Source organism: Aedes aegypti, chromosome 1, assembly GCF_002204515.2.
Source record: "Aedes aegypti strain LVP_AGWG chromosome 1, AaegL5.0 Primary Assembly, whole genome shotgun sequence".
Lineage (NCBI taxonomy): Eukaryota > Metazoa > Arthropoda > Insecta > Diptera > Culicidae > Aedes > Aedes aegypti.
The window spans coordinates 222,080,991-222,107,238 of NC_035107.1; the positions used below are offsets into that span (position 1 = coordinate 222,080,991).

The window sequence follows — 26,248 nt, forward strand, 5'->3', positions numbered from 1 at the left end:
AATTTGACGTCATTTGCGTTTCACTCTCCGATTGGCTCGCATCTCAGCAGGCGACAGATCGGCTTGCTCTGACCGGGCGTGCTTCTCAGGCACAAACATCGATAGCGAAGGACGCCCCCGTTTGTCTTGCTTCGCTCAAATCAAACTGTTGAGCGAGCGAGGAAGATGCCGTCCGAAGCTAAGCCACCACCGCTGCCGTCGCCTAGAAGAAGAAGAGGAAGCAGTCCACAGGTGAATTTGCGGTCGAACTGTGAACACGGTCGGGCGAGTCATTCTCGCTTTGTGGTTCACCGCTTGTTTGCGTTCACCCAGCCATCGTCATCGCCGCCGCAAATTTCATCGGCCGAGGAGCTGTTGACCCGCGCTTCAAAATTTCGACTCGTGATGAAATCATCATTGGTGCTCAAGAAGCAATCCCGTTAGGAGCAAATACCAGAAGCCCCCTGAGTTTTGCTGGTCCGAGCAGTGTTAGTTATCCGTAACAACATCGAAGCTTACAAAGCCATCGGTTCTTTTCAGAGCCATCAAATTTGTGGAAAAGAGTTAAAAGAGAAATATTTCCGATTTTATTTATAACTTCTAATATTCCTAAATCAATTTCACAGCTTCATACAAAATTTCATTTGTCATGAATAATTTATGACTCAACCATTTGAGATTGTACTCGCGGACGCTGCTGCAGTGCCGTCGGGGTGAGTGCTCAACATTTCACAACGATTGCAAAATAGAGTGGCTTTTCCAACAGCGCCTTTTATGTTCCATATTTTATGGGAACACTTTGATTAGGAAAATTATCCCATGTGACAAAATTGCGACATATTTAGAATGCTTTTGAAAAGACATTCTCATTGAACAATTGTAATAATTTTGGCACCCATGGATCAGAAATTTACCGTCATAATAAAGAAAACTATTAATTATCAACAGCTCGTATTGAATATTTAGGGAATGCCAATCATTCCAACAATTCATGTTCGACCAATTTCTCACGTAATAGTATTCTCCGCAATTTTCAAGTAATTCCAAGCCCAACACATTATTGGCACATACCCATTTCCCAGATTGGTCGTTCAGAAAGCGAAGAGCACAAAAGGGAGGAGCATCATCTGCTATTCCAAGGTTATAAAACATGCTGCCTTCGTTGGATTCAGTTTCATTCCATTTCCGCTTTCGAGCTGGTAAGAGCTCCTCCGAACTTGCTTAGCGAGAAGTACCTCGCTGCTAGAAGCTTGCTGAGCTGTTAATCCAGAATCTGATTTGTGAAATCGCTCAAGATTTCAAGATTGAGCTACGTTTTCAGATTTCAACTAAATCCCTGTGATCCGCTACCCTGTTTCTGTTGTGCACCCATGAATTATTCAGCTGGTTTGTTGAATAAACAGAGAACTTATTCACATCTTTTTCTTCTTGGCATAACGTCACCACTGGAACAGAGCCTGCTTCTCAGCTTAGTGTTCTTATGACACTTCCACAGTTATTAACTGAGAGCTTTCTTTGCCAAAGTTTCCATTTTTGCATTCGTATATCGTGTGACAGGTACGATTATACTCTATGCCAAGGGAAGTCAAGAAAATTTCCATTCCGAAAAGATCCTGGACCGACCGGGAATCGAACCAAGACACCTTCAGCATGGCTTTGCTTTGTAGCCGCGGACACTAACCACTCGGCTAAGGAAGGCCCCAACTTATTCGCATGCATTTGCAACTTTTTCGATTTTCCATACAAAATGACCAACTTTGGTAAGTTAGATCTCAGTTATTATGGAAATATTTTCGAATGAAACTTTCACAGAACATCAGATGTAACTTGAATTTTAACATATATTTATGAATAATTTTCCCAATCACAAGTTTATGAGTAATAACGGTTTGACTAAACTGTAATTTTCGACGAAAAATTCAAAACTTTTTATCTTAAAATCTGATAGCCTTACACAAAAACTGTCTTCAGCAAACTTATTCATCTCGTCAAAATCTACAACTTTTCTGAAGATACCATGAAGCTATTCCTTCAATATGTTTAGTTATGTCAATCATAAAAAATCGTCAAAATATTCACTTTAGTCAAACCGTAACTGCTTTTCAACGTGTGATTGGAAAAATCACTCAAAAACATATGTTAAAATTTAAGTTATGTCTGATATTCTGTGAAAATTTCATTCAAATCGGTCCATAAATAACTGAGATATAGTTTATCAAAGTCGGTCATTTTGCATGAAAAATCAATAGAGTTGCCTTTTTTTTCTCAGCGAAGAATTACACCATCAACGAAAATAGCGCGAAAGCAATAACCAATCGCGTGCGAGTAGCGAACGGAGTGACGAAACAACCAAGCGAGAACCCCACCACTCGCCATCGGTGAACGGAGCTCGAGCAAATAAAACCACTGGTTGTTCTGCTCCCAGCTCATTCACAAATCGAACGGCATAACGAACGGATCAAGCAGCGGAGCAGCAAAGAAGAGCGCGTGAAAGCCACAGCAGTGTGCGAGTAGCGAACGGAACCTGAGATCAACGAAGCGAAAGCAACAACTGAAAATCATTCAGTGGACGGATTAGTAGTCAGCGCGAACCGGCGACCTGTTGGAAAGTAACGCCAGCGAAATATACACCATCTGCCTCTCCTTACCATTCATATTCTTGTACATGATGAATTCAATGAAATGGTTTGGTTTGGCGATGAAGCAAAGAGTTATTAAGGATGATTTTACTTAACAAAGAGTTGTTGATAAATATTCCAATCAATAAGAGTTGTTTTGAAAAAGTTCACTTTTATCAGAATTTTCCTCGGAAAATTTCTGCTTTACCAAAGAGTTGTTAATGAAATTCCTGCAGCAAAGGGTCGAGTTTCTCCCCACGAATATTTCCAGCCAGGACCAGTCATGGAGGACAATCCATCCCGAGCATCACGGCCCCCGCTTCCAAAATTCTCGAGTACGGAAATTGGAAAATGTATTAAAATTGCGACATTAAAATCAATAAATTGTTTCTTGACCAATTGTAATGAGCAACTTTTGATCTGAATTGATTTTTCTACATGTTGTCTATTGCGTTAATCTGAGAAATAGGCTATATGAAATTGATTTCTTGGCAAGGGATGTACAAGATGAGCATTATGCTGTTATTGCATCCCGACGGCACTGCAGCAGCGTTCTTGGAACATCCTCAAATTGTCGTATTGTCGATTATTCGTGATAAATCAGATATTGTATGATGCTACGAGATGAATTAAGAGATTATAGCAAGTTTTTGGTAAGCACATTAAGAAATATTACTAGCTATATTATCACGAGAAGTTCTTACTAGATCGAAAGTGTAAATGAAATGAACCGAATCCTGTTGTTGTTACAGAGGGATTTTAATCCGAAGGTCATTCGTTCCTTAAATGAACCGAATCTGTCAAAGATAGTATGTTTTACATAATTTGAATTGCAGACGTTGCTACTCCCTTTCGTATTCTTCGCCTTCTTCTGATTGACCAATCTAGGATAAGGTACATGAAGTTGATGTCTTGGTTAGGGATTTACATATCTTGGAAAATTCACATGCGCGTTCGTATGGACAGTAAAAATATCAACATTATTTTAATAGCTTACAATAAATTAAAATCACGCATGATATTCAATAGTTTTCTTTATTATGACGGTAAATTTCTGATCCATGGGTGCCATAATTATTACAATTGTTCAATGAGAATGTCTATTCGAATGCATTCTTAAAATGTCGCAATTTTGTTACATGTGATAATTTTGCTAATCAAAGTGTTCCCACAAAATATGGAACATCAAAGACGCTGTTGGAAATGCCACTCTATTTTACAATTGTTGTGGAATGTTGAGCACTCACCCCGACGGCACTGCAGCAGCGTCCGCGATTACAGTCTCAAAATGTTTAGTCATAAATTATTCATGACAAATGAAATTTTGTATGAAGCTGTGAAATTGATTTAGGAATATAAGAAGTCATATATAAAGTCGGAAATATTTCTCTTTTAACTCTTTTCCACCAATTTGATGGCCCTGAAAAGGGCCGATGGCTTTGTTAGCTTTGATGCTCTTACAGATAAATAACACTGCGGGATGTTATCAGTTGATTGCCATGGTCAAACGGGGAATCCTCAACTCAAATGTATAAATTTGAGCAAGTTATTTGCTTATACGACGAACCGAAAGATTCGTGGCGTGGATGACGCACAACAGTAACAGGTAGTGGATCACCGAGCTTAAGTTGAAATCTGATGATGGCGGCGATGACGATGGCTGGGTGAACGCAAACAAGCGGTGAAGCACAAAGCCAGAATGACTTGCCCGACCGTGTTCACAGTTCGACCGCAAATTTTCCTGTGGACTGCTTCCTTTTCTTCTTCTTCTTCTTGGCGGCGGCAGCGGTGATGACTTTGGCTTCGGACGGCATCTTCTCTCGCTCGCTCGACAGTTTAATTTGAGCGAAGCAAGACAAGACAAACGGGGAAGTCCTTCGCTATCGAAGTCTGTGCCTGAGAAGCACGCCCGGTCAGAGCAAGACGATCTGTTGCCTGCTGAGATGCGATCCAAGCGGAGAATGGAAAGCAAATGACGTCAAATTTTCTCTAGCCACCATTTATAGATTTGCTTGAAATCAACGTTCTCTTCTAAAACAGTCTAAAAACTCTCAGAAAACAGTTATAAGAGTTCAAAATATTTCATGCCAACGTAAGGCTCTTGGTTTTGAAACTCCAATTTCACTCCTGTATAGAGAATTTTTATTTTACTTTCAAGCTGTGCGGCATAATCAAATGCAAACGCATTCAGTTCCCGATGGTTAGCACCTGTGCTTTTACTGTTCATAAGTCGCAAGGTGGAACTTTCCCCGAGGTCGTGTACGACTATGACAAAAGCCAGGATCAGCAATTGGTATATATATGTTGGTTTGTCGCGGGTTACTTCACTGCAAGGGCTATTTTTGACAAACTCTTCCAATTTTTTGACGTTGGATAACGTCTTACGGCAACATACTGGGGTACAATTTCGAAAAACGAAAAATCGCTCGCGCCACGAAAAGTTGTTAGATTTTGACTGTTAATAACTTACTAACGCCCGGATAGATTTTCAAGATTCTTGCACCAATCGATTGGAAATCTTTCTAATCTACTCCAACAATAAAACTATTGATTATCATGACTAAACTATTGAAAAATTGGGAAATATCGAAGCATGTCTTATTTTTTATAGAAAAGCACATTTTTCTTGTGTATTCCTGACACAGACATCATTGCGCGATATCTTAGCCACTTTCGTCATTCAAAGGGAAACGCCCCTTTCGGTCTTCTTCTTACTTCTCTTTATTATCTCGTGTTCAGTCGAAGCCAACCAAACTCGACTTCACGCGCGCATCAGTCAATCGTTGACCAGCAACCGAAGAAGGACTCATATCGGAATAAAATTTACACGTTCGTCGCTGCTGCTGCTGTTTATTCCCAAGCTAAAAGCTGCGGGTTCCGTGTAATCGCTCATCATGGCCCTTGGCATCCAGCTAGCCCATCGAATTCGTGGAGAATGCGTCCAGAAACCTTGATAATTACCGTCGGAGGAGTGAGCAAACCATCGAATACAAGGATGGACAAGAGAGCACAAAATTACCGACCGCATTTTAATTTAATCGTTTTCGGTGATCTTTTGGTGTGTTTCTGTCTATCAATAGAATGAAAACCCAGTTTGATCGACGGTGACTACCACCAACCGTCCTTTTCAGGACGACAATTTCATTTTAAAAGAGTTGTGAGAATTTTCCACCGTGAAGAGCGACATTACTGATGATTGAATGTGATTGATTCAGATTTTGGTCAGTCATTTGCACGCAACCATAAATGGGAAATAAATTTCCCATTGTGCGCGCGCGGGGCGATCCTCGACAGTGTGTGCATGAGTCGGATAAATTGCGAACGGCACTTGAATGAAGAATTCCTCCCGGTTTGTTTCGCATTTAGAGATGATCGCATAATGCCGTTGTCGCCGTCGCTACCTAAATGATACTAGAGCGATCAGTATCAACTCGTCGAACACAGAGCTAAAACTAATAAGCAACAGCTTTGTTGACGTTTCGATTTGGTAAGACATTGTCGAACGAATGGAAATACGCACACAGAAAAGACTGCTACCGCCGCCCGACCCGAACGACGGGAACCTATGTTAAACATTGTTTGCCATTTATCTCCGTTGAAAACTAATCATCCGAAGCTATAATTGATAACTAAATAAATTATTGAATCAATTGTGGCCCTGAAAAGGGCAGTTGTTTGAAATTGTGCTTCAATGCAATTTCAGCACGTTCGCCACGGATACGACGAGTATCGAAAGGCTTCGGAACCCACTTAAGCAATCAATCTTAGTGGATCATGCGTGGACCCTCAAGCGGAATATTTGTTTGTTGAGCAAAAGTTATCGCTCATGCTTCTTCTTCCATCGACCGGTTGAAGAGTTAATCGAACCAACCAAATAATAACACAAAATGTTCATAATAGGTCAACAATGGCATGCAACAAATAGTGTGAAAATTGATTAGAAGAGCACTTATTTTCGACCTACAAGAATTCTGTGCCAATTTTCGGATTTTCATACAAAGTAGGCCAAAACCGTATCGAAAATCGGTCGAAAGTTAGTGTTGGGTCGAAAATTGGTGCTGTTCTCTCAGAAATCTTTCATAAGTTCGTGACGGTCTCAAGCCAGGAAATAGAAGATGCTAATGTTATCCAACGTCGATTTGGCGGTCGTATCTCGGAAACAACCTCTTACTTTTTAAGTTCAATCACGCCAAAGGCAGCAATTCTACCAAGAGGGTTGACTTGAGGAATGAGCTGCAGCGCTTAGGCAATCATCGATTAGTGACGCTTTGAGACGAACTGCGTGAAATACTGGATCATAGCGGCCAAGCCTGCATATTGATGAGTATCAAAGTACAGAGCCTATAGCTTATGCAATGGATATTGCTACAGACCAAAGCACTGGACCGATTCTATCGATTCTCACGATCGAAGCACCCGAGCTATCAAACATCTAATCTACTGGAGGAGTTTGGCGAAACCGGCCAGAAACCGATCACCCAACCAAGCAACACAAGGAAGCAACGACCAAACAAACAAATTCAATCATCTGGCATTATTCCTGGAACACCAAACACTGGTTCTCGGAACCACAGAACGACAAATGGTTCTTTTCAGGACTACCAAAATAAGTACAAAAAGAGTTAACTTCTGAAAACTTCATCCGATCAATAACAACACAAAACTAGTACACTTACAAATTCATACACTTGACAAATCAAATTATTAATCATCGTAGTTCTACGTCAACCCCGCGGTAATGTAATAGCCATTACCCACCCCAATTTTTTTTAATTGGTTTTATACCTTACAATTTTGGTCAAATTCCTATTTTCGCGTAAAACAACTGTTGCTTTTTTCTATGTAGCTTTGCTGAAAGAAATAAACAAAACAAGTTCAGAAAGCAAGAAATGTTGGGTGAAAAATATTCAAAAAGTGAAAATAAGTAGTTTTTTAGAAGTCACTTGACATTAGCTGTAACGACGAATGCAACCATGATACAGTTCGTTGAATTGTTTTTAAATTGTACAACAATACACGAATTGCTAATCAAGACAATACATGAACATTATATCGTATTGTATTTTCAAAATGTTTGTATGAGAAAATATCTATATTTGTATTGTTACGATACTTAACCACCCATACATTATATTGCAAAAATCTCATATACTATACAGTGAACTGTTCAAAACAATATATTGTACTATAATTGTATTGTCATTTTACATATACTGTATTGTATTTCCAATATATTGAATGGTACTGTTACAATACGTTATATTGTTTTTGTATTGTATTTTTTATTCGGGATATTCATCAATCTGATTTCGACAACAGACATGGTAAAATCAAGCGCATTTCTTGTCTGCTGAAAATTGTCGGTACGCCAGTTAACTTAGGGGATTGACTTAAGCGCTGCTAGTTTTTACCGCACATTTATTTTTTTTTTTGAGTGTGAGACGGGGTTAGTGGTCTAATGGCTATCGCTTCTGCTTTGCAAGCAGGAGGCCGTGGGTTCAATCCCAGGCCCGTCCCTTTCACATATTTGTAACATTATTCCTAATAGCTGTCTTTCTCTCGTCATTATGACGCAAACATCATCAGTTCTATCTATCGCTAGAATTGAATTTATCGACTTAACCGCTTACCACAGTGGTATCCATACGGTCGAATACCTCATCCATCACTAACAAAAAAGAACACTCCTACTTCCAAGGTAGCTGTTGGAAATGCAGGAGATTCTCCGGTTTTCTAGTAACAACGGCTATCTAATTAACATTCCTTCCTCTCCCCAATGGACATAAGGACGTGGCCGGCGCCGTTATCAATCTAGAAATGTCCAGGGTAGTGTGATTGTACATTGAAGATGGTAAAAAAAAGCTAAAACCCAAGCTTCATCTGAGTGGTTCTCTGTGCAATATCACTATCCTGATTGATCACGGAGTAGCAACTACGAAGTGTATGTTCCATAAGTTGATCTTTTTTTTATCACATTTTTTTTTGAGTGTGGTTTATTGGCGTACAGTGAGAACAGCGTAGTGGTTGAAAATACTTTATCAGAGGGTTAAATCAAATACACAACGCCACTTGATTTGTGCAGACTAAATTCGCAGTTTATTTCGAATATTTTACCATGGCACCAAATTGTTACCAATCGTTTGGGTAACAATGAATTTGTGTGGTGGAAAGGCAAGCTGATGGTTCAGATTAATTGATTTGTTATATTTTTTTTATGTTGTATCGTCTAAATTATTTATTTAAATGTCTAAGTGTACGACAAACGTTTGTCTCCACGGTTCAGTGTTTGAGTGATGTTTATTTTACGCTTAGTAGCTTAAGGTGTCTTTATTTATCTATTTTGTTGTTGATTCCGATTGCAGATTTGTTCTTTATTTATTTATTTATTTATTTATTTATTTATTTATTTATTTATTTATTTATTTATTTATTCATTTATTTATTTATTTATTCATTTATTTATTTATTTATTTATTCATTTATTTATTTATTTTTATTTATTTATTCATTCATTTTTGTATTTACAAATTTATGTATTACCCAGATTTTTTATTTACATTATTATTCAGATTGTTTATTTATTTTTCATATTACATAAATTTCATAATGCGTTATTTACAAAAAAAGGAAAACAAGTGTAAGGTTAGGAAATGTTAAGGCTTCGCATGTAGCCCAATCGGAATCTTATTTTTAAAAGTTTTGTAAGACACCTTGATAACTAAAACTTGTTTAGAGTGTAAGGAACTCATCGCTACCAAGACCCACTCATCATTAGAAAGGAAGACGAGTTCTTGATATCTGTCATCAAGGACATGGGAGTTGGATAAGGGTAGTGGGTAGTGGAAGGACCCCCCCCTTTTTACGACTACTATAAAGGGGATGGGAAGATTTTGACAAACTCTCTTTTAAGTTTGGTCAGGAGAAATGATGGAAGTGACGGTCCGGTTTTGTCCGCTACCATACAAGCCGGTTTAGTTCCGCGAGTTATTAGAATACAGTGATTAAAACTTACGTACTAAATAGAATTTAAAACCCAACAGCGATAATACCGTAAAAAACGTTGAAAGTTAAAATGTACGGGTCAGTGTTGTGCCGCACCACGGACGATCAGCAAAGTGCACCTGAAAGATGATAAGTCATCGCAAAGTCAGTGCTGGTCGAGTTAGGCACCATTGGCCATTACGTGCAATCAATGCCGAGCGAGTACGTGGTGCTAATGAACATAATTGTGACGTCAGTAAGAAGATTTTGTGGTGACCGACGGACATTTTGTATTTCGTGGTATTACGCCAAGACTGTTGGTGTCGGTCAAAGAAAAGGTGTTACTCGCTCGAAGACCACAAACCCAAAATGTGCGCAGTGTACCATTTCCCGGACCCTTTGGAACAAAGGCCAAACGCTACAAAGGCCTATACCGTCAACCCCCCCCCCCCTTTTTGTCTATTATGTGTGATGCTGTAGCTGTGGAAGAAGAAGCACGAAGAAGTTGAAAACCATTAAGAAGAAGACCCATAAGAACTCCAGAAACGATCGCCTACAAGAACATCTGAAGCAGTAACGGCCGCAACGTACCGGTGAGCTCAATCCATAGTAACCCCCCCCCCCCCCTCTATCAAGTCTCTGAAAAAAAGTTGTTAATTGTAAAAAGTCTGTTTAAAATTGATGTATGGCCCGTCTGAACCACAGCTAATTAAATTTAAGGTTATTTAGAAAAAATCTTGTTTTCCGTTGTCATTCCATTGTTGTATTGTCCGCCTTTTCACCACTCAGTTCGGAAATTCTCCCGGAACCCTCCTAAAACGACCCTGAGATCCAGGTTATACAAAAGAGGCCTTGAGCGCCCACCCCGGATGTTGCCGTCGGCTCTAGACCAGTAGCTTGGGGCTTTGGCAGATCCCCTTCTGGGACCTAGCATGAATACCTGGACCAAAGAGATTCGTATCAAAATGGATAGTAAAAATTACTATATCATGGTTAAAAAAAATTGTAGCAGGCCAGAATCGAACCGAGGATCTGGCGATTGTGAAGCGCAAACGCTTACCGCACGGCTATCGATACGGTTGAATGGAGAGGAAACAAAACGCAAATAAAAAGCGGTCATGATAGCTCAATCGTAGTCGAGATAGTAAATTTAAAAACTCGTTCATGGTTCTCATTACTTCAACGCTTGTTTCAGTGGCGCAGGTCATGTCTTGAATTCGAGCACGGTTATCTATAATCACGAGTTCAAGAAATACCATACTGAACAGAGCTCTGTACATTGCAGCGTAGAGAGCTTAAGAAAAGCGAATTCACTGCAGAGAAAGAAGGCAGCACAAAAGGTGTCTGATAGCTGAAGCACAAGATGTACATGTACCGGAACGATATGCAAAGATTTTATGCAACCGTTTACCGTGCGACACAATTCCATAATGGTGCACGTCTTTTGCAATGATCGAGAGGGTAATTTGCTGGCCGATATAACGGCGGAGTTATCCAGGTAAAAGGAGCACTTTCAGCCGTTGTTGAATAGTGAAAATGGAAATGTAGTGAGAAATACGGTGTACGGTAAATCGGGATAATGCGCCCCAACCGGGCAATACGCCCACTTCAATTTCAAGGGATTGAAGCTTCTTTAACACGTAAATATGATAAGATATCTTAAATATCCGCGAAAAAATGATGTTGCGCATATTAGATCTTTGAGAAGTATGAACAACTAATAGAATTTCCAAAAATATCGAAAATCAGCTTTTTGGCGTAAAATTTTGCGTCAGATAAGCAAGCATCGTTGTAAATGAAGCCCATCCTTTACTATTGTATACTTATTACAAAATCTTTTACCAGAAGAAGACAGCTAATGCACCCTTTTAAGCTGAGCAAGTGGTGGAATTCTCCTTGGCAACATTTATACAATGCTGTGGAACTTTTTCTACGGGAGGGGCATATTGCTCGGTTTGTTTTGAAACGTCAAGATTTGGACCGTTTCCAAGAAACGACTTGTACACTGTTTAGAAGCTACCTAGCAAGAGAAAGTTGCATGCAGAACATGACCAACTAAATAAATGCTTTTGCTACTGCGATAGAGCAGTTTTTTTTCCTTAAGGGGGGCGTATTACACCTGTTTACCCTACAGAGATGATGACGATTAAGCTGCGGAACCATCGGCCATAGGAGAGGTTAAAAAGGCTATAAGGCTACTCTGGGATTCTTGTGGAAATATTAGAAATCTGGTAAAAAGCTTTGGTACTCGGGAGGGAATCTATGAGATTCCGGTTATTTCACTTTTAGAATTTGGTGGGTATCTTCGAGACGGTGTATCTGTGAGAATCTTTGAGATTTCGTAGGGATTCCTGCATCTATGGTATTTTGATGTTAATTTTTGGAATTCTTATAAAAATCATTGAGATTCCTGTGATTTTCATTTCCGTTGCGATTTCAGAGGAAAAATTTAAATCTAAGGACTGTTCATTTTATAAAGTGGACACCTTGTTTATGCTATATCTTTTTTATTTATTGATGAAATCGTAAACGGTTTTCTGTGTATCGTTCAACTATTATTGTACAATGTTATGAAAATACAGAAACTTACAAAATGCTTTCGGTTGAAGAACTAAATAGTTTTTGCAAAAACTCCTAAGAAAAACTGTTTGTTAAGTTTAAGCATTATTTTTCGCATGAAAAAAATCCTAAATTTAATGAACAAATTGTATGTTGATATCCTTTACTATTCAACTTAAGGTAGAGCTTTTAAAAACATCAATAATATTCCATCAGTTCCTGACGCTGAGTCACTTTAGTGATCTATTCCTTATCTTTTTACTACTAGCAAAAAAGTAAAGTAATAAGCGTGTTCAAAACTGGTTCAGATTACTAAAGAAACTATATAAGTATAAAAAAAGCAAAATCTTGAGTTTTAACCGCATTCTTGGGTACCAAATTTACTCTTTATGGTCGTTTTATTGAAAAATCCCATACTTTTAAAATTATATACGCATGTTTATCGATCTAGAGCAAACTGTAAGCGTTTTTCTCAAAATATTTTGATAGGTAGTCTCAGAATAACACATTCTGAAAATAATACATGCAAAATAAATTTGATTTAATTCAAGCAGTGTTCCCAATCTTGATGATTGTCATTGTGCTTTGAGTGGTCTTCTGAAAATAAATTATTTGTTTTTCTATTGTGCTTAAAATATGACGTGGGGACCTAATCAGCAACTCTATGAAGGCGTAATTTATTTTTATTATAAATACTATATTATTACTTCCGTCTGGACGTACTTTAAACCTTAAAATTCTACTCATATCAGTTCCATTTAAATTTAAGATATTTTTCTTTAAAAAAATGATAAAAAATGATTTTATGATATCTGCAAAATTGCTTCTCCAAAAATAACTTGATATTTTTTAGCAAGCTTCTAATTGATGATGCTTTCTAAGTACAACCATTTTTTGAAAATAAAAAATATAAATTGTCGAATTTTCCTGCCGATTTTTAATAATCCTTGATTTTGATGACCTCCAAAAATCAACCGTTCTAAACGTTGTGCCTTATTAGTGTGAAATCATATTATTTTGGTAATTTTTTTTATTACCACAGCATTGTACAATATTAGTCGAACGATGTACAGAAAACCGATTTCGATTTCATTGATAAATTAAAAAGATATTGCATGTCCAAAGTGTCCACTTTATAAAATGAACAGTCCTTAGTATAAACCTTTTAAATGTTGGTAAATATCTACTGAATTCCGATGAGAATTTTTGTTATATCGATTTATTATAATTTTAATGGGAATCTTATTCATGGTTACATAATTTAATTACTTGTTCCAATGTGTATCAATAACTGGTCGGTGTTCAGATAGACCGATCTTATTGAAATCGATCGTAGGGCAGAGGAGGAGGCCTTCGTGCTTGTGAAGAGGGAGACAGTGGGGATAGGCCTTCGGGACTTCTTGGAAGGCCACGAATGTGCTGGTTCCCCAGCATCATTTTCAGCTGAATAACAGTTTATTCATCTAAAATATACTCATTGAAGTTGACTAGGCTGTTACTCAGATACTAATGTTGTACGCAGTCGAAGAGGACTTGGGAACCCTACCCAAGTAACCATAAGCACTAATAATAAGCCTTTAATCAGCATCATAGATGCGTACATGCATTATAATAGCACCACAAATGCTTACACACCTTGTAACAGCCTATAGATAAGAACTACGGATGACCTGTTCCGGTGGTAAGAGTCCACCAAACGGGGTAACCCCAATTCAAGGTGTCAAGCGAAAAACCGTGCTGAGGAATGAATGGTCGAAGGGGTGGAAAAGATGTTCGGCCAGTAACGGAGCCTGTGGGGTACCTGGGCACCCCTCACAGTACTTTGTCCCTTACCGCGTTAATGCAGGGCTCTGGCGTGGTGGACCTCTTTTCCCGTGCTACTCGTGGGATTCAATAATGAGTACAATATCTAATCAAAATAATAGTAGTAGTGCAGGTAGTAGCAATAGTAGGGAAGCGAACCTCTTCGCAAGAAGTGGGTTAGCTAGGTCTCCGTTGAGGAGAGTGGAAGCAGGAGGAGGCAGCAGTGCACGTAGTGCCAGTGCTGGAAACCATATTTCATCCCCGGCTAACGCATCGGGTGAAGTTATGGATGGAGCGTGGTTGATGAGGGCCATCAATAAAAGTAGAGAAGGGCTCTCTGCGATGGAAGTGGCTGCACAGCAGCTCGACTCCATAATTGACTTTGCGTCCTCGAAGTCTAACATCAGCAAGGACCTCAAGCAGGCCCTGCTCAGACTTTGTAAGTCAATGCTGGCGGCCAAGCAGAACCATGCTGAACCCATGGTGACTGTGGCTGCGGCAGAACCCGTGGAATTGAAGGTGCCGAAGTCTACCCAGACGGAACCCTTCGTCTTCGCAGGTAGCCCCAAAAGTGTGGAAGCGAATGCTTACAACAAGCAATCGCAGAAGCGCGCGAGGCAGCCGTCAGGGGAGGAGCTACCCGGTGACCTTTGAGAGGTCCTCCATCACCACAGGTCAGGGCGGAGCAGGGGGGGGGGACGCCCCCTGGACAACAGTAGTGAGAAAGAAGAAGAAGAAGAAACAGGAGAATCAGGAGCGCAGGGATACCAGGCCTAAGAAAGGTAGGAGGGTAGGTGCCAAGCGCGAAAAGGGTGATGCGATCATCATCAAGACGGAAGAGTCCAAGTACTCGGAAGTCCTGAAGGCGATGCGCAGTGACGCGAAGCTTGCGGATCTAGGAGCCGACGTACGCAGTGTCAGACGCACTCGTACAGGTGAAATGATCCTCGAGCTTAAGCGCGACAAGGAGCACAAGGGCGCCGCCTACAAAAGTTTGGCGGAAGAGGTCCTTGGCGAAGGTGTCGAAGTGAGGGCTCTGACGCAGTCAGTGACTCTGAAGGTGATGAACCTTGACGAGATCACCAACGCAGAAGAGCTCGTCACGGCACTGCGGCAACAGTGCGAAGTTCAGGTGCCCACCGCCGCCGCTACGGAAAGGTCCGGCAGGTACTCAGGTGGCCTTAGTACACCTACCTGTGGCGGACGCAAATAAGTCCGCTAAGGTAGGTAAGATCAAGGTTGGTTGGTCAGTATGTTCACTGAACATACATGAGCAACCGGTGATCTGCTTTAGGTGTAGTGCCAACGCGAACCCGTGGGGAGGCATCACAGGATCGTTATGGCGAAGACAAGAGGACCACGGAGCAATCTCCACAGATGCTGGAGGGGATCATCGAGGGGCTCTTTCCGCGCCACAACCCTAGCCCATGGCCTCCTTTTGTAGGACAGCCGGGGATTGGGGCTGGCGATGAGGATAGAGTAACCGATGAGGAACTTGTAGGGATTGCAAAATCCCTAAGCATGGGGAAGGCACCAGGTCCAGACGGAGTTCCAAACCTTGCCCTCAAAGTCGCAATCTTGGAGGCTCCCGGTATGTTCAGATCTGCTATGCAGATATGCTTCGACGAGGGAGTATTTCCAGATGCGTGGAAGAGGCAGAGCCTGGTACTATTGCCAAAGGCGGGGAAACCACCCGGTGACCCGTCGGCGTATAGGCCAATATGCTTGATTGACACGGTGGGGAAAGTGCTCGAGAAGATCATCCTCAACAGACTGTCGAGGTACACCGAGGGTGTAAATGGTCTCTCAAGCAACCAGTTCGGCTTCCGGAAAGGGAGGTCCACCGTAGACGCTATTCTGACGGTTAAGAAAACCGCTGAGATAGCACTCCAGCGTAAGAGGAGGGGTATTCGCTACTGCGCAGTAGTGACTCTGGATGTAAGGAATGCATTTAATAGTGCCAGTTGGGCGGCTATTGCTGATGCGCTCCTGCGTCTGGGGATACCCGAGTACCTGTACAAGATTCTCGGAAGTTACTTCCAGAATCGGGTATTAGTCTATGACACAGAGGTGGGTCGGAAGTGCTTTCACATAACCTCAGGAGTCCCGCAAGGTTCCATCCTGGGTCCGGTGTTATGGAATGTCATGTACGACGAAGTGTTGAGATTAAAATTCCCGGCGGGTGTGGTCATCGTTGGCTTTGCCGACGATATTACGCTGGAGGTCTACGGTGAATCGATCGAAGAAGTGGAATTGACTGCAGCCCACTCGATCGCAATTGTGGAGGAGTGGATGAGCTCCAGGAAACTGAAATTGGCTCACCACAAAACTGAGGCTGTTGTTGTCAACAACCGAAAGTCGGTGCAGCAAGCGGTGATCAGTGTAGGCGACTGCACAATCACTTCGAAGCGCTCCGTCAAACACTTGTGGGTGATGATCGACGACAAGCTTACCTTCGGTAGCCATGTCGATTATGCCTGCAAGAGAGCCTCCACAGCTATTGTGGCACTGTCCCGGATGATGTCCAATAGTTCTGCGGTGTACTCCAGTAAGCGTAAGCTTCTGGCCAGCGTCGCTCCGTCCATACTGAGGTATGGTGGCCCGGCTTGGGGCACGGCTTTGAGTACCGATAGCTACCGTAGCAAGCTACACTGAAATGAATTTTATTGTATAAACTACTGAATCCATGGTAAAATTAAGAACTGCACCAACGATTTTCAACCGACTACATTAATCTGTTAACTCTACCAAAACATAGTCAACATCACTACACAAGAAAATTTATTCTGTTGATTTAACCAGAGTTGTAGTATTTTTGACTAGAGACATTCTTGATTTGAGAAGTTTAGCATCATACTTTTGACCACACTGTGTTGTACGGTGGGTGTCACGGATTGAACTACAATGCTTTGTAGTGGATGCTACTATGAACATAGTCAAATTTACTGCACTGCTCAGTAATTTTCACCAGATTATAGTAAACCTAACAGATTTTTGTAGTCGGTTGAAAATCGTTGGTGCAGTTCTTAATTATACCATGGATTCGGTAGATTATACAACAAAATTTGTTTGCGTGTAGAGTACTTATAGGCTAATGTGCCTGAGGGTTGCGAGCGCGTACCGTACCGTGTCACACGATGCACTCTGTGTCATCACCGGTATGATGCCTATTGGTATCCTTATCATGGAAGACATAGAGTGTTTCGAAAGGCGCGGCACAAGAGGCTTACGCAGGACTGCCAGACTGGCCTCCATGGTCAAATGGCAGCGTGCGTGGAACAGTTCCACCAAGGGAGTGTGGACTCACAGTTTGATTCCGAGGTTAGATATCTGGGTCAATAGGCGCCATGGGGAACTAACATTCCACCTAACACAGGTCCTTTCGGGCCATGGATGCTTTAGACAGTATCTACACCGTTTCGGTCATGCGGGTTCTCCCGAATGTCCAGTTGGTGCAGGTTTAGAGGAAACGGTGGAACACGTTTTGTTCGTGTGCCCGCGTTTCCGCACAATGCGTGACCGCATGTTTGCCACATGCGGTCGGGACACGACTCCGGGCAATTTGGTCCAGAGGATGTGTGCAGACGAGTTTGGCTGGAATGCAGTTTCATCGGCTATCACCCACATCGTCTCGGAACTCCAAAGGAGGTGGCGTGTGGACTCGAGGAGTTACTAGTGCAGACGCTAATCAACAGGTGGTCCAAGGGTTCGCAGTCGGCTACGTAGGTCATACCGGTGCCCTACGGTCGGAATCGACCCTTACAGCGATTAAGTGGCCGCGGGGAGAACATCCTGGTAGCGCTGCTGTCGTGGCGCCGGCCTACTGGGTGGATACGAGCCTCTGGTTGTTCGGGGCAGGTGGAGGCCCCTTCGTCAGTAATCCCAGCTGGTGCTAGCTGATAGGGCCTGAGCCTTCAGTAGGTCAAATTGCGAAGCCCGCAGTATCAGTTCTTGATACCTGCGGTGTAGCTGGGCGCGGGCTTAGTGGTCGACCCTGCCTGCTTTCAGCGGAAAACGGGAGGTGAGGACCACCCGGGAAGCTGGCAATGCGCCAACATGCTACCTTGGTGGACCCCCCTAAGCGTGTCATCGATGTTCGTTGCTGCATGGCTACGCAGCTAACCTGGAGGATGCGATGTGCAATAGCCCCTCTCCGAAGCAATGCCTTCTTGGTGGTCCCGGAGAGACGAAGGGTTTGGCGGCAATGGAAATGGTTTAGTGGGTCGGGGGTGTAGTCCTGTTTACTGCTTGTATGTAGTAAATGGTCCCCAACCCCACACTCCTGGACCTCGGTCCGGAGTCTGTTGAGCAGATTATCCCCCCATTGCTCAAAAGAAAAAAAAAAGCCTGATGCATACAGGCATTAAATAAGCACTATATTGGCTTTATATTCGAATACAGGGCATGTTTAAATGCCATCCAGTGTTTTGACAGATGTACCACGTGCTTTGTGTTTGCATATAGTGGTAAGAGGGAGTCAAACATAAATCTTCTCACTACTACAATTGCCGGGTTTATGACGGGGAAAAGTGATGGTTTAAATTGGTCACTTTTCTTTCCAATACTATTCATCTTATGTGGCCGTAGGAGCAAAGGAGCAGGACAACAACTCAACAATACGGGTGTCGCAGGTTCGAGACGCACAATGAGGAATTTCATCATCATAAAACGAGGATCAAAATGTGGCAATTGCAAGTCCTCAAAAGGATGAAAACTACCAAAACGAATATGTCTGATACGGAGAAGTACTATCTGAATCATTTTATTACATTTTTTGCATACTATTAGAGGTTTCCGTTTTCATTCATTCATTTATTTACCTCGTGTACCAGTTGCTTGGCCGCATACGCGAAAGCTCCCTGGCTGCGTACGCGAATGCACAAAATATTCGCCCTAAAAACCTGGCGAAAATAACTGACGTTTCTCACGTGGTCTTATATCAGCATTAGTGGTGCAGAGAAGCACGGTTATATCTTGGCACTATAATGGCACGCTATTTCGCCTTTTCTGGCATTATAATAGCATTATATGCGTATATAAAACTGACATGCATCAAATGATTACCCTATATGCGCATATAATGCTGTTACCGTGCCGCATTATCGTGCTTACTGGTTACCCAAGTAACCAAGTAGTTTATTCCAAAGTTTTGTAAAAAAAATCGAAGAATTTTCGCCGTTGGTCAAAATAAACTAATCTAATATTTTATCTAATATTTTATTGAGAAACCTTTGTTCATAAAGGATGACTTTAGAACCTACACAATCCTCATCAGAGGTTACTTGAGGATTTTCATTAGAAAAAAAGAAATATTGCACAGATTAAAAAAAATCTGTTGTAATTTCAAAATTTTCTTGACAATTCCTGAAGAAATTCATGAAAATACCCCCGGAAAAAAAATCGTTGAAGACTTCCTTAAGAAAATTATTGGAAGAATCTTACAGACATCTTTGGATTAATTTCTGAAAGTATCCACAGAGAAATTTATAAGTCAAATCTCTAAGAAATCCTAAAAGACAAGTTTATAGGAAATCTATGAAAGTCCTGGAGGCATTACTAGAGAATTTATTGGTTGCATTTCAAAAGATCTTCTAAGGTGAATTCTTGAAGGAAATCCTAGAGAAACGACAGAAGAATCGCTGGATAAAACCTGGGGGGGCGTAGGACCCCACTGAAAAAATCTGATAGAATTTTTGAGTGAAATCCTGATGGTTCTCTGGTGGTTTCTAAAATATTTTTTTTGGAGAAATTCCTGATGATTTCCAAGATCATTTTTATTCCTCAGAGAAATCCAAGTGGAGCTCATGAGGTAACAAAGTAAAATTCTTGGAGGAATTCCTAAGAAAAATTATTGAAATAATGCCATGGGAAAAAAAATCAATAAATGAACTCCTGAAGATTACTTTGTGGACTAATGAAATTCCTACAGAGCATCATGAAAACAAAAACACATTACAGTAATAGGGCAGTAATTAGTAGCCGTAAGGTTACAAGGAATAAAAACATGTTAGATCTTAGAGAAATTTGTGGCTTGACTCTGAAATAATAATTAGTATCTTCTCGTTCGTTTTAAAACGGGGTAACTTTGATAGTTTTTTCGACGAAAACTTCAATATTTATGTATGCTGTTTCAAAGAATTACAATTTATATTTTTAAAACAAGTACTGACATCCTAACTATCGATTACACTTGATAGATTGCCAAAAGATTTATTTTGAATGGATATATTATTTTTCATATAATCGAAAGTCGGTTTTCTGTTTTGGGCTAAGTTTGATAATGGAGTATGAATCGAACAACATTGAATGAATTTCTGAACATTTATAGGGTGTTGCATACTTCTAGGCGTTTAACGTTATATGGAAATTTCTGACTTAGATTACAAAAATTGTCCCAGTTTGTAAAAATGGGTTTCGCTAAGAGATTTGACACCGAATTCATGTGCTACTATAACTAGGCTGTCAAGGATAAGTGATGAACTCATTATGACTTCATCAAATAGTGATCGTAGAACAGATTGTTCGTAAGCGTTCCAAAAATGCTAAAATCTCGTATTTTTTAAACATTTGCATAGAAATGCTCAAATGCAATTGATTCCATTGAAAATAGCATTCACATGAAGTGTCATACTAATGCTCTTTACTTTTGCATTCGTCTTGCTTAACTGATTAACAGAAACTTCGTTATTTCGTTTAATATGTTGTGGGTCTCGAACTATCATGATTACTCGCATTATCAAAGTTACCCCGTTTTACGGTACCTCTTTGGTCTTTTTTCTGTCTCTTCTTGGTTTATGGTAGGTATCTATTTGATCTATTTTTCAGGCAACAGCTTTCTTAGTTCCTATTTTCAAGGCCCTTAGTCGGTGTAAATTGCAAAAACGATCATCATGTCTAATCGCTTATCAAAGTGAATCCTGTGAGCCAACGAACAAACATCCTTCCCAGTGACCTTTGTGGAGATGCAGAGGCAAACACGGTCTTCAAATGGCAAAGGTTACACCCTAACATTCCTTCCCCTAATCCCAACTGACTGCAAAACGTGGCCGGCGCCGTTATTGACCCTGTATGAATAGAGGCACTGAATTATGCACACTGAAGGAGATTATAGCCAATCCCAGCCGAACTTCTAGTTGATTTTTTGTGCATCTTCACTGACTTCGGTCAATCACGGAATAGCAACCATTGATATGTGTAGTCAGCCTAAACTAAACTAAGCTAAGCTAAATTGCAAAAAAAAAGTCCATTTCAATATAACATGGGAAGAGTCAATCCAATCAAAGTTACCCTGTGTTACAGTACCAAGTTAAAAATCGCTCGTGAATGATTGTGTTACCGTCAAGCTATCATTAGCCGTGCATTTAAGAAAAAAATGCACTTCAAAATATTATTTAATTTTTCCAAATTGTTTGAAGCGTACTAGAATACCACTTCGTAGCGTGCAATTATATAATAATTCAGGGAAAAATCTAAAACTAGTGATGCATAACAAAAGAAATACTCAAAAATTATGTTTGAAAATGTCATGTTAAGGTCGCCTCATACCGTTCTATTCACCGTGCGTGTAGTTTTCGTCATGATTTAATTTTGTATCTTGAAGAAACGTTGTTGATGGAACAATTATGTTGCTAGTAGTGTGCGCATTAATTTTTAAGAGTATTTATATCTTCATTTACAATAAAAACCATAAAAAGTTAAAAAATTGGCTAAATAATTATTTTTTCATTAAAATCGTTATAGGAGGTTTAACTGTTTGTCCAAACCATTCTATGTTCACTCAAAAACTAAATATGAAGTAGTTTAATGACGACATAACAATAAATCTTATATTACCGAATAATTCCATGCCTTTTACACTAATGCACGGCAATAGGAACCATATATATTGAAAAGGATCCATTCACCGTGCATATGGGTTTCGACTGAAACATAATAAAAAAAAATCTAAATTGCATAAAATCTCATTGCTCATACGATGAAATACATCTTACTAATAGTATCCACAGTGAAAACGTGTTGAAATTTTGAAAAATTTCATACTCTATCGTTAAAATGAAAAATGTGAATTTTTAGCATTTCTACTAAGAGTGTTGAAAAATCTCATTCTCAAAAAGAATTCACATGATTTTGACTACATAAACTAGGTTTTTCAAAATGCATTGTGACAAAAACTACTAATTTTATCAATTTTATCTTATTTTGCTAACTAAAGAATAATTTGTGAAAATTGTATGAATATTCTGTAGGAATTTAATATGTGCACGGTGAATGGAGGCCGCACGGTGACTGGTGATTTAACGGTACTGTAATTTCTTCTTCAAGCTTCATTTTCTATGAAAAGTATAAATTCTCATTCCTTTCTGCTTATTGCTGATGCATTATTTGATTGGACTCAGTTAAACTTGATTGAGCTTACAGTGCCTTCACCTTTCGCGCCTCTCCCCCCAAACAATCCAAACACTAATTTTATCAGTTGGACGCTGGCAAACAAAGTTACAAGTGCAATCATTCTGTGTCAATAGAGTAAGTCTAACCTCGAGCATTATGACAGACTGTGAGGCAACACACCGATCTGTTTACAGGAAGGCACACAACATATGTCGGGCGATAGATTATCTTGTTCAAATATGATCCGACAATTTGGCTAAGTGGACGAGCAACCGTAATCAATAATGAATATCGACAATTTCTTGAATCGGTAATGATACCGACAATCATAGCGATTCCAGCGAACACATTGCATATGCTAATTTGCTAATTCACCACTACAGTGACGAATGTTATCAACCGGTGCTCTATGCTTGATGCTGGGAAACATTCAAGGTCATCTCAATCAACTCAATGCTCATCCACATACTTACTCTTGGCCTCGCACATCGGCTCGTCGTAGATGAAGATGTTCAACATGTGGTCGATGGCCTCCTCGAAGCGTTCCTCCGGTAGATCCTGAACCACGTAGTTCACCATCTGGTCACTGTCGACGTCCTTGGCCCGGAAGGTGTGCCAAACCGAAGGATACGGAACATTCGCCGGTCGCGTCCAAACCATCCTCGACCTTGATCCTGAGGGTACTTTCACAATTTAAAGGACTCCTGAACAGTTGCGGAAATGCACTTCCTCGTCTAGTTCACGTAGAACTGATAACGATGGGTGAGCGAAACTTTGCGCTCAGTCACTGCCGGTGGAAAGTGCTCCCCAGCGACTGAATGTTTGCCGGTATTTGGCGGGTGTATTTCAATCGCGCGATGAGAGCTTCGCAAATAGTAGCTAAGGGACGTGCTTTCACGGTGAACCGATAGAATTGAGTAGCAGCATCACAGTCCACAGCGAGGTGGGGTCGGAATGATAGCACGTTTTCGCACTACAAAACGCTTGATCACAGACAAACATACGTACTACTTAGTACATTTTCCATTAAAAACCATAGCCTATTTCACAAATAAGCCTCTGATGGGCATGTTGCACGAAATACGATTATGTGCAACAAGGTCGGCAGATGACGCTAGTTAGAAACGCCAAACACGAAGGAAAACGATGCGAACGCCTCTGATTGTGAGATATGAAAGCTACGAAAATAGAAATGATTGTTGAATGCGTGGTCGATTAATATTTCTGTTTGTCTGTGGTTTCATTGTGTTGTTTGAAAATGCGCGCAGACGCGGTAGAAGCCGCGTTTCAACGTTGATACTGTGGGCTGGGCGGCGGTGTGGTAGCGTGACGGGCAAAGAGCACGTTGTTATCAACCCATTGGAGTCCCGGCGAGCCGAACTTACTTTGTTGAACCAAGAATCACTTAGAAATTAAATATTAAACCCTTTGTTTACACACATTTAATGCAATTATTATCGAGCAAAACGAAAAAAAATTTAGATAGAAGAAAATCGTTATCCCAAGAAAGCAATACAATGAAGTACTTATGCTTCGGTTTTCCAAGTACCGTAAAACGGGGTAACTTTGATAATGCGGGTAACTTTGATAGTGCGAGATCCACGACATACTTAACGAAATAACAAAGTATCTGTTAATCAGTTAAGCAAAACGAATGCAAAAGTAAAGAGTATTGGTATGACACTTCATGTCAAAACTATTTTCGTTGGAATCAAGTGAATTTGAGGATTTTTATGCGAATATTAAAAATTTATAAGATAATAGCATTTTTGAAACGCTTACAAACAATCGGTTCTACGATCTCCAATTGATGGAGTCATAATAAGTTCGTCGCTTATCCTTGACAGCCTAATTGTAGTAGAACATGAATTCGATCTCAAATTTCTTAGCGAAAACCATTTTTACAAACTGGGACCATTTTTGTAATCTAAGTCAGAAATTTCCATATAGCGTTAAACGCCTAGAGGTATGCCACACCCTATAAATGTTCCGTAATTGATTCAATTTTGTTCGATTTATACTCCATTATCAAAGTTACCCCAAAACAGAAAACCGACTTTCGATTACATGAAAAATTATATATCTATTCAGAATAAATCTTTTGGCAATTTATCAACTGCAATCGACAGTTTGGATACCAGTCCTTCTTCTTTCTGGCGTTACGTCCCAACTGGGACAAAGCCTGCTTCTCAGATTAGTATTCTTATGAGCACTTCCACAGTTATTAACTGAGAGCTTTCTTTGTCGATTGACCATTTTTGCATGTGTATATCGTGTGGCAGGTACGAAGATACTCTATGCCCTGGGAATCGAGAAAATTTCCTTTACGAAAAGATCCTCGACCAGCGGGATTCGAACCCACGACCCTCAGCATGGTCATGCTGAATAGCTGCGCGTTTACCGCTACGGCTATCTGGGCCAGTACTTGTTTTAAAAATATAAATTATAATTCTTTGAAACAGCATGCATAAATATTCAAGTTTTCTTCGAAAAAACTATCAAAGTTACCCCGTTTTACGGTACTTCTAAGTACTTATGCTTTCTTTTCTTAGATTCGCAGGATTGGGAAGGTCAAAATGATTACACGGTTCGAACAATACCTGCACATTATTAGGGTGTGACGTTCCATCGTAATTTACATGATTATGATTGATAATTAGGTAAGGTACCGTGGGGTAAGTGGATACAGAAAAATCAATAGTCAACTTCATTTTTATGCACAGCTAACGTTAATAATGTAATTCAAACTTTTTTCTGTGGATAACAAATGAGGGACTATTATACTTCAAATCGTCAATTATTTTGATTTTTCTGATTGTTATGTATTGAGCATGAGGTACTTGAAAATTTGCGTCAAATGGTCAACTTGCTCCACCATGGTGGGGTAAGTGGATCACCTATAAAAAAAACTCTATTCTTAAAACAAATGTGATGTAATCATGTATAGTAAGAATGATATTACTGTCATTCTTGCTATAAGTGCTATGTTATATATTTTGATAGCTTTAAAATAAAAAAAAAATCTTTATTTTATCAAAATATTATGGGAAATATTTTTTTTCCTTACTTTTATTTGTTAGGCACTCCGTGCTCTTGGCCACTACTATGCCGAGTATCAATCTATTTATAGTTCATATTGCTATTTCTCTCATACCGAGAGGGTAGAGGAGAGTGCTGTCGTTCGTTCAATCCATATCCATATCGAAGTCCATTGGTGTGCGGTGGTTCATTTTGCCATGTTTCCGTGTCGTGTGAATCAACAGCCTACAAAGAGGGTCAGTGTATCTCAGTCACTATCTGATACTGACGAAGGATGGTTGTGTTCCTCAATACACGGTCCTCCGTGCGGCGTCTTCTGGTGGCTGGACGGAGTTTTTGTGTAGGGGGATTGGGAATCGAACCCATGACCTTCCGCTTGCGAAGCGAAAGCGTAACCTCGAGGCTACGGGACCCCCCTATGGGAAATATTTGTATATTAGTTTACACTTATTCGAACAAAAACAAAAGATGTAACTAGAATATTTTGGAGAAAATTCATCCATTTTATACACCTGAGTTATACAAAAGAATTGAGGATTATTCAAACGATGTTTTCGAAAGACACTCGAAGATTAAAAATATTAATTACATTTACTTTTGTTCAACATACTGAAATCTTTTTATACTATTTATGGAAATATTTATATCATCTGTCTAGAACAATCGATATGGTCAAAAAACGTACGATAATATGCTTTCAGCTGGAGAATTTGTATATTTTGCTCTTTTGCATTTCAGCTTAAGAAAACCACGAAAAATGTTGTTAGAATTTTTCAATTTTCATTTTTTTTTTGTGCAAAAAGACTGTACAACACTTTTAGGTGGATTCATTTAAATTTTCTCAGGTCAATTTGGCTAGGAATGAAACTTGATGACACTAA

The 26,248-nt window shown here is 40.1% G+C and overlaps 1 protein-coding gene across 1 annotated transcript in view; it reads right to left on the minus strand.

Moving 5' to 3' along the window:
* LOC5576917 overlaps positions 1-23,255 on the minus strand; it is a 30,190-nt gene extending 6,935 nt beyond the window's left edge. The window contains exon 1 of the mRNA XM_001662964.2: positions 22,802-23,255. Within this exon, the coding sequence (XP_001663014.2) occupies positions 22,802-22,988 (187 nt within the window). The 5' untranslated portion in view covers positions 22,989-23,255. The remainder of the gene's footprint in view (positions 1-22,801) is intronic.
* Positions 23,256-26,248: the final 2,993 nt, after the last annotated feature.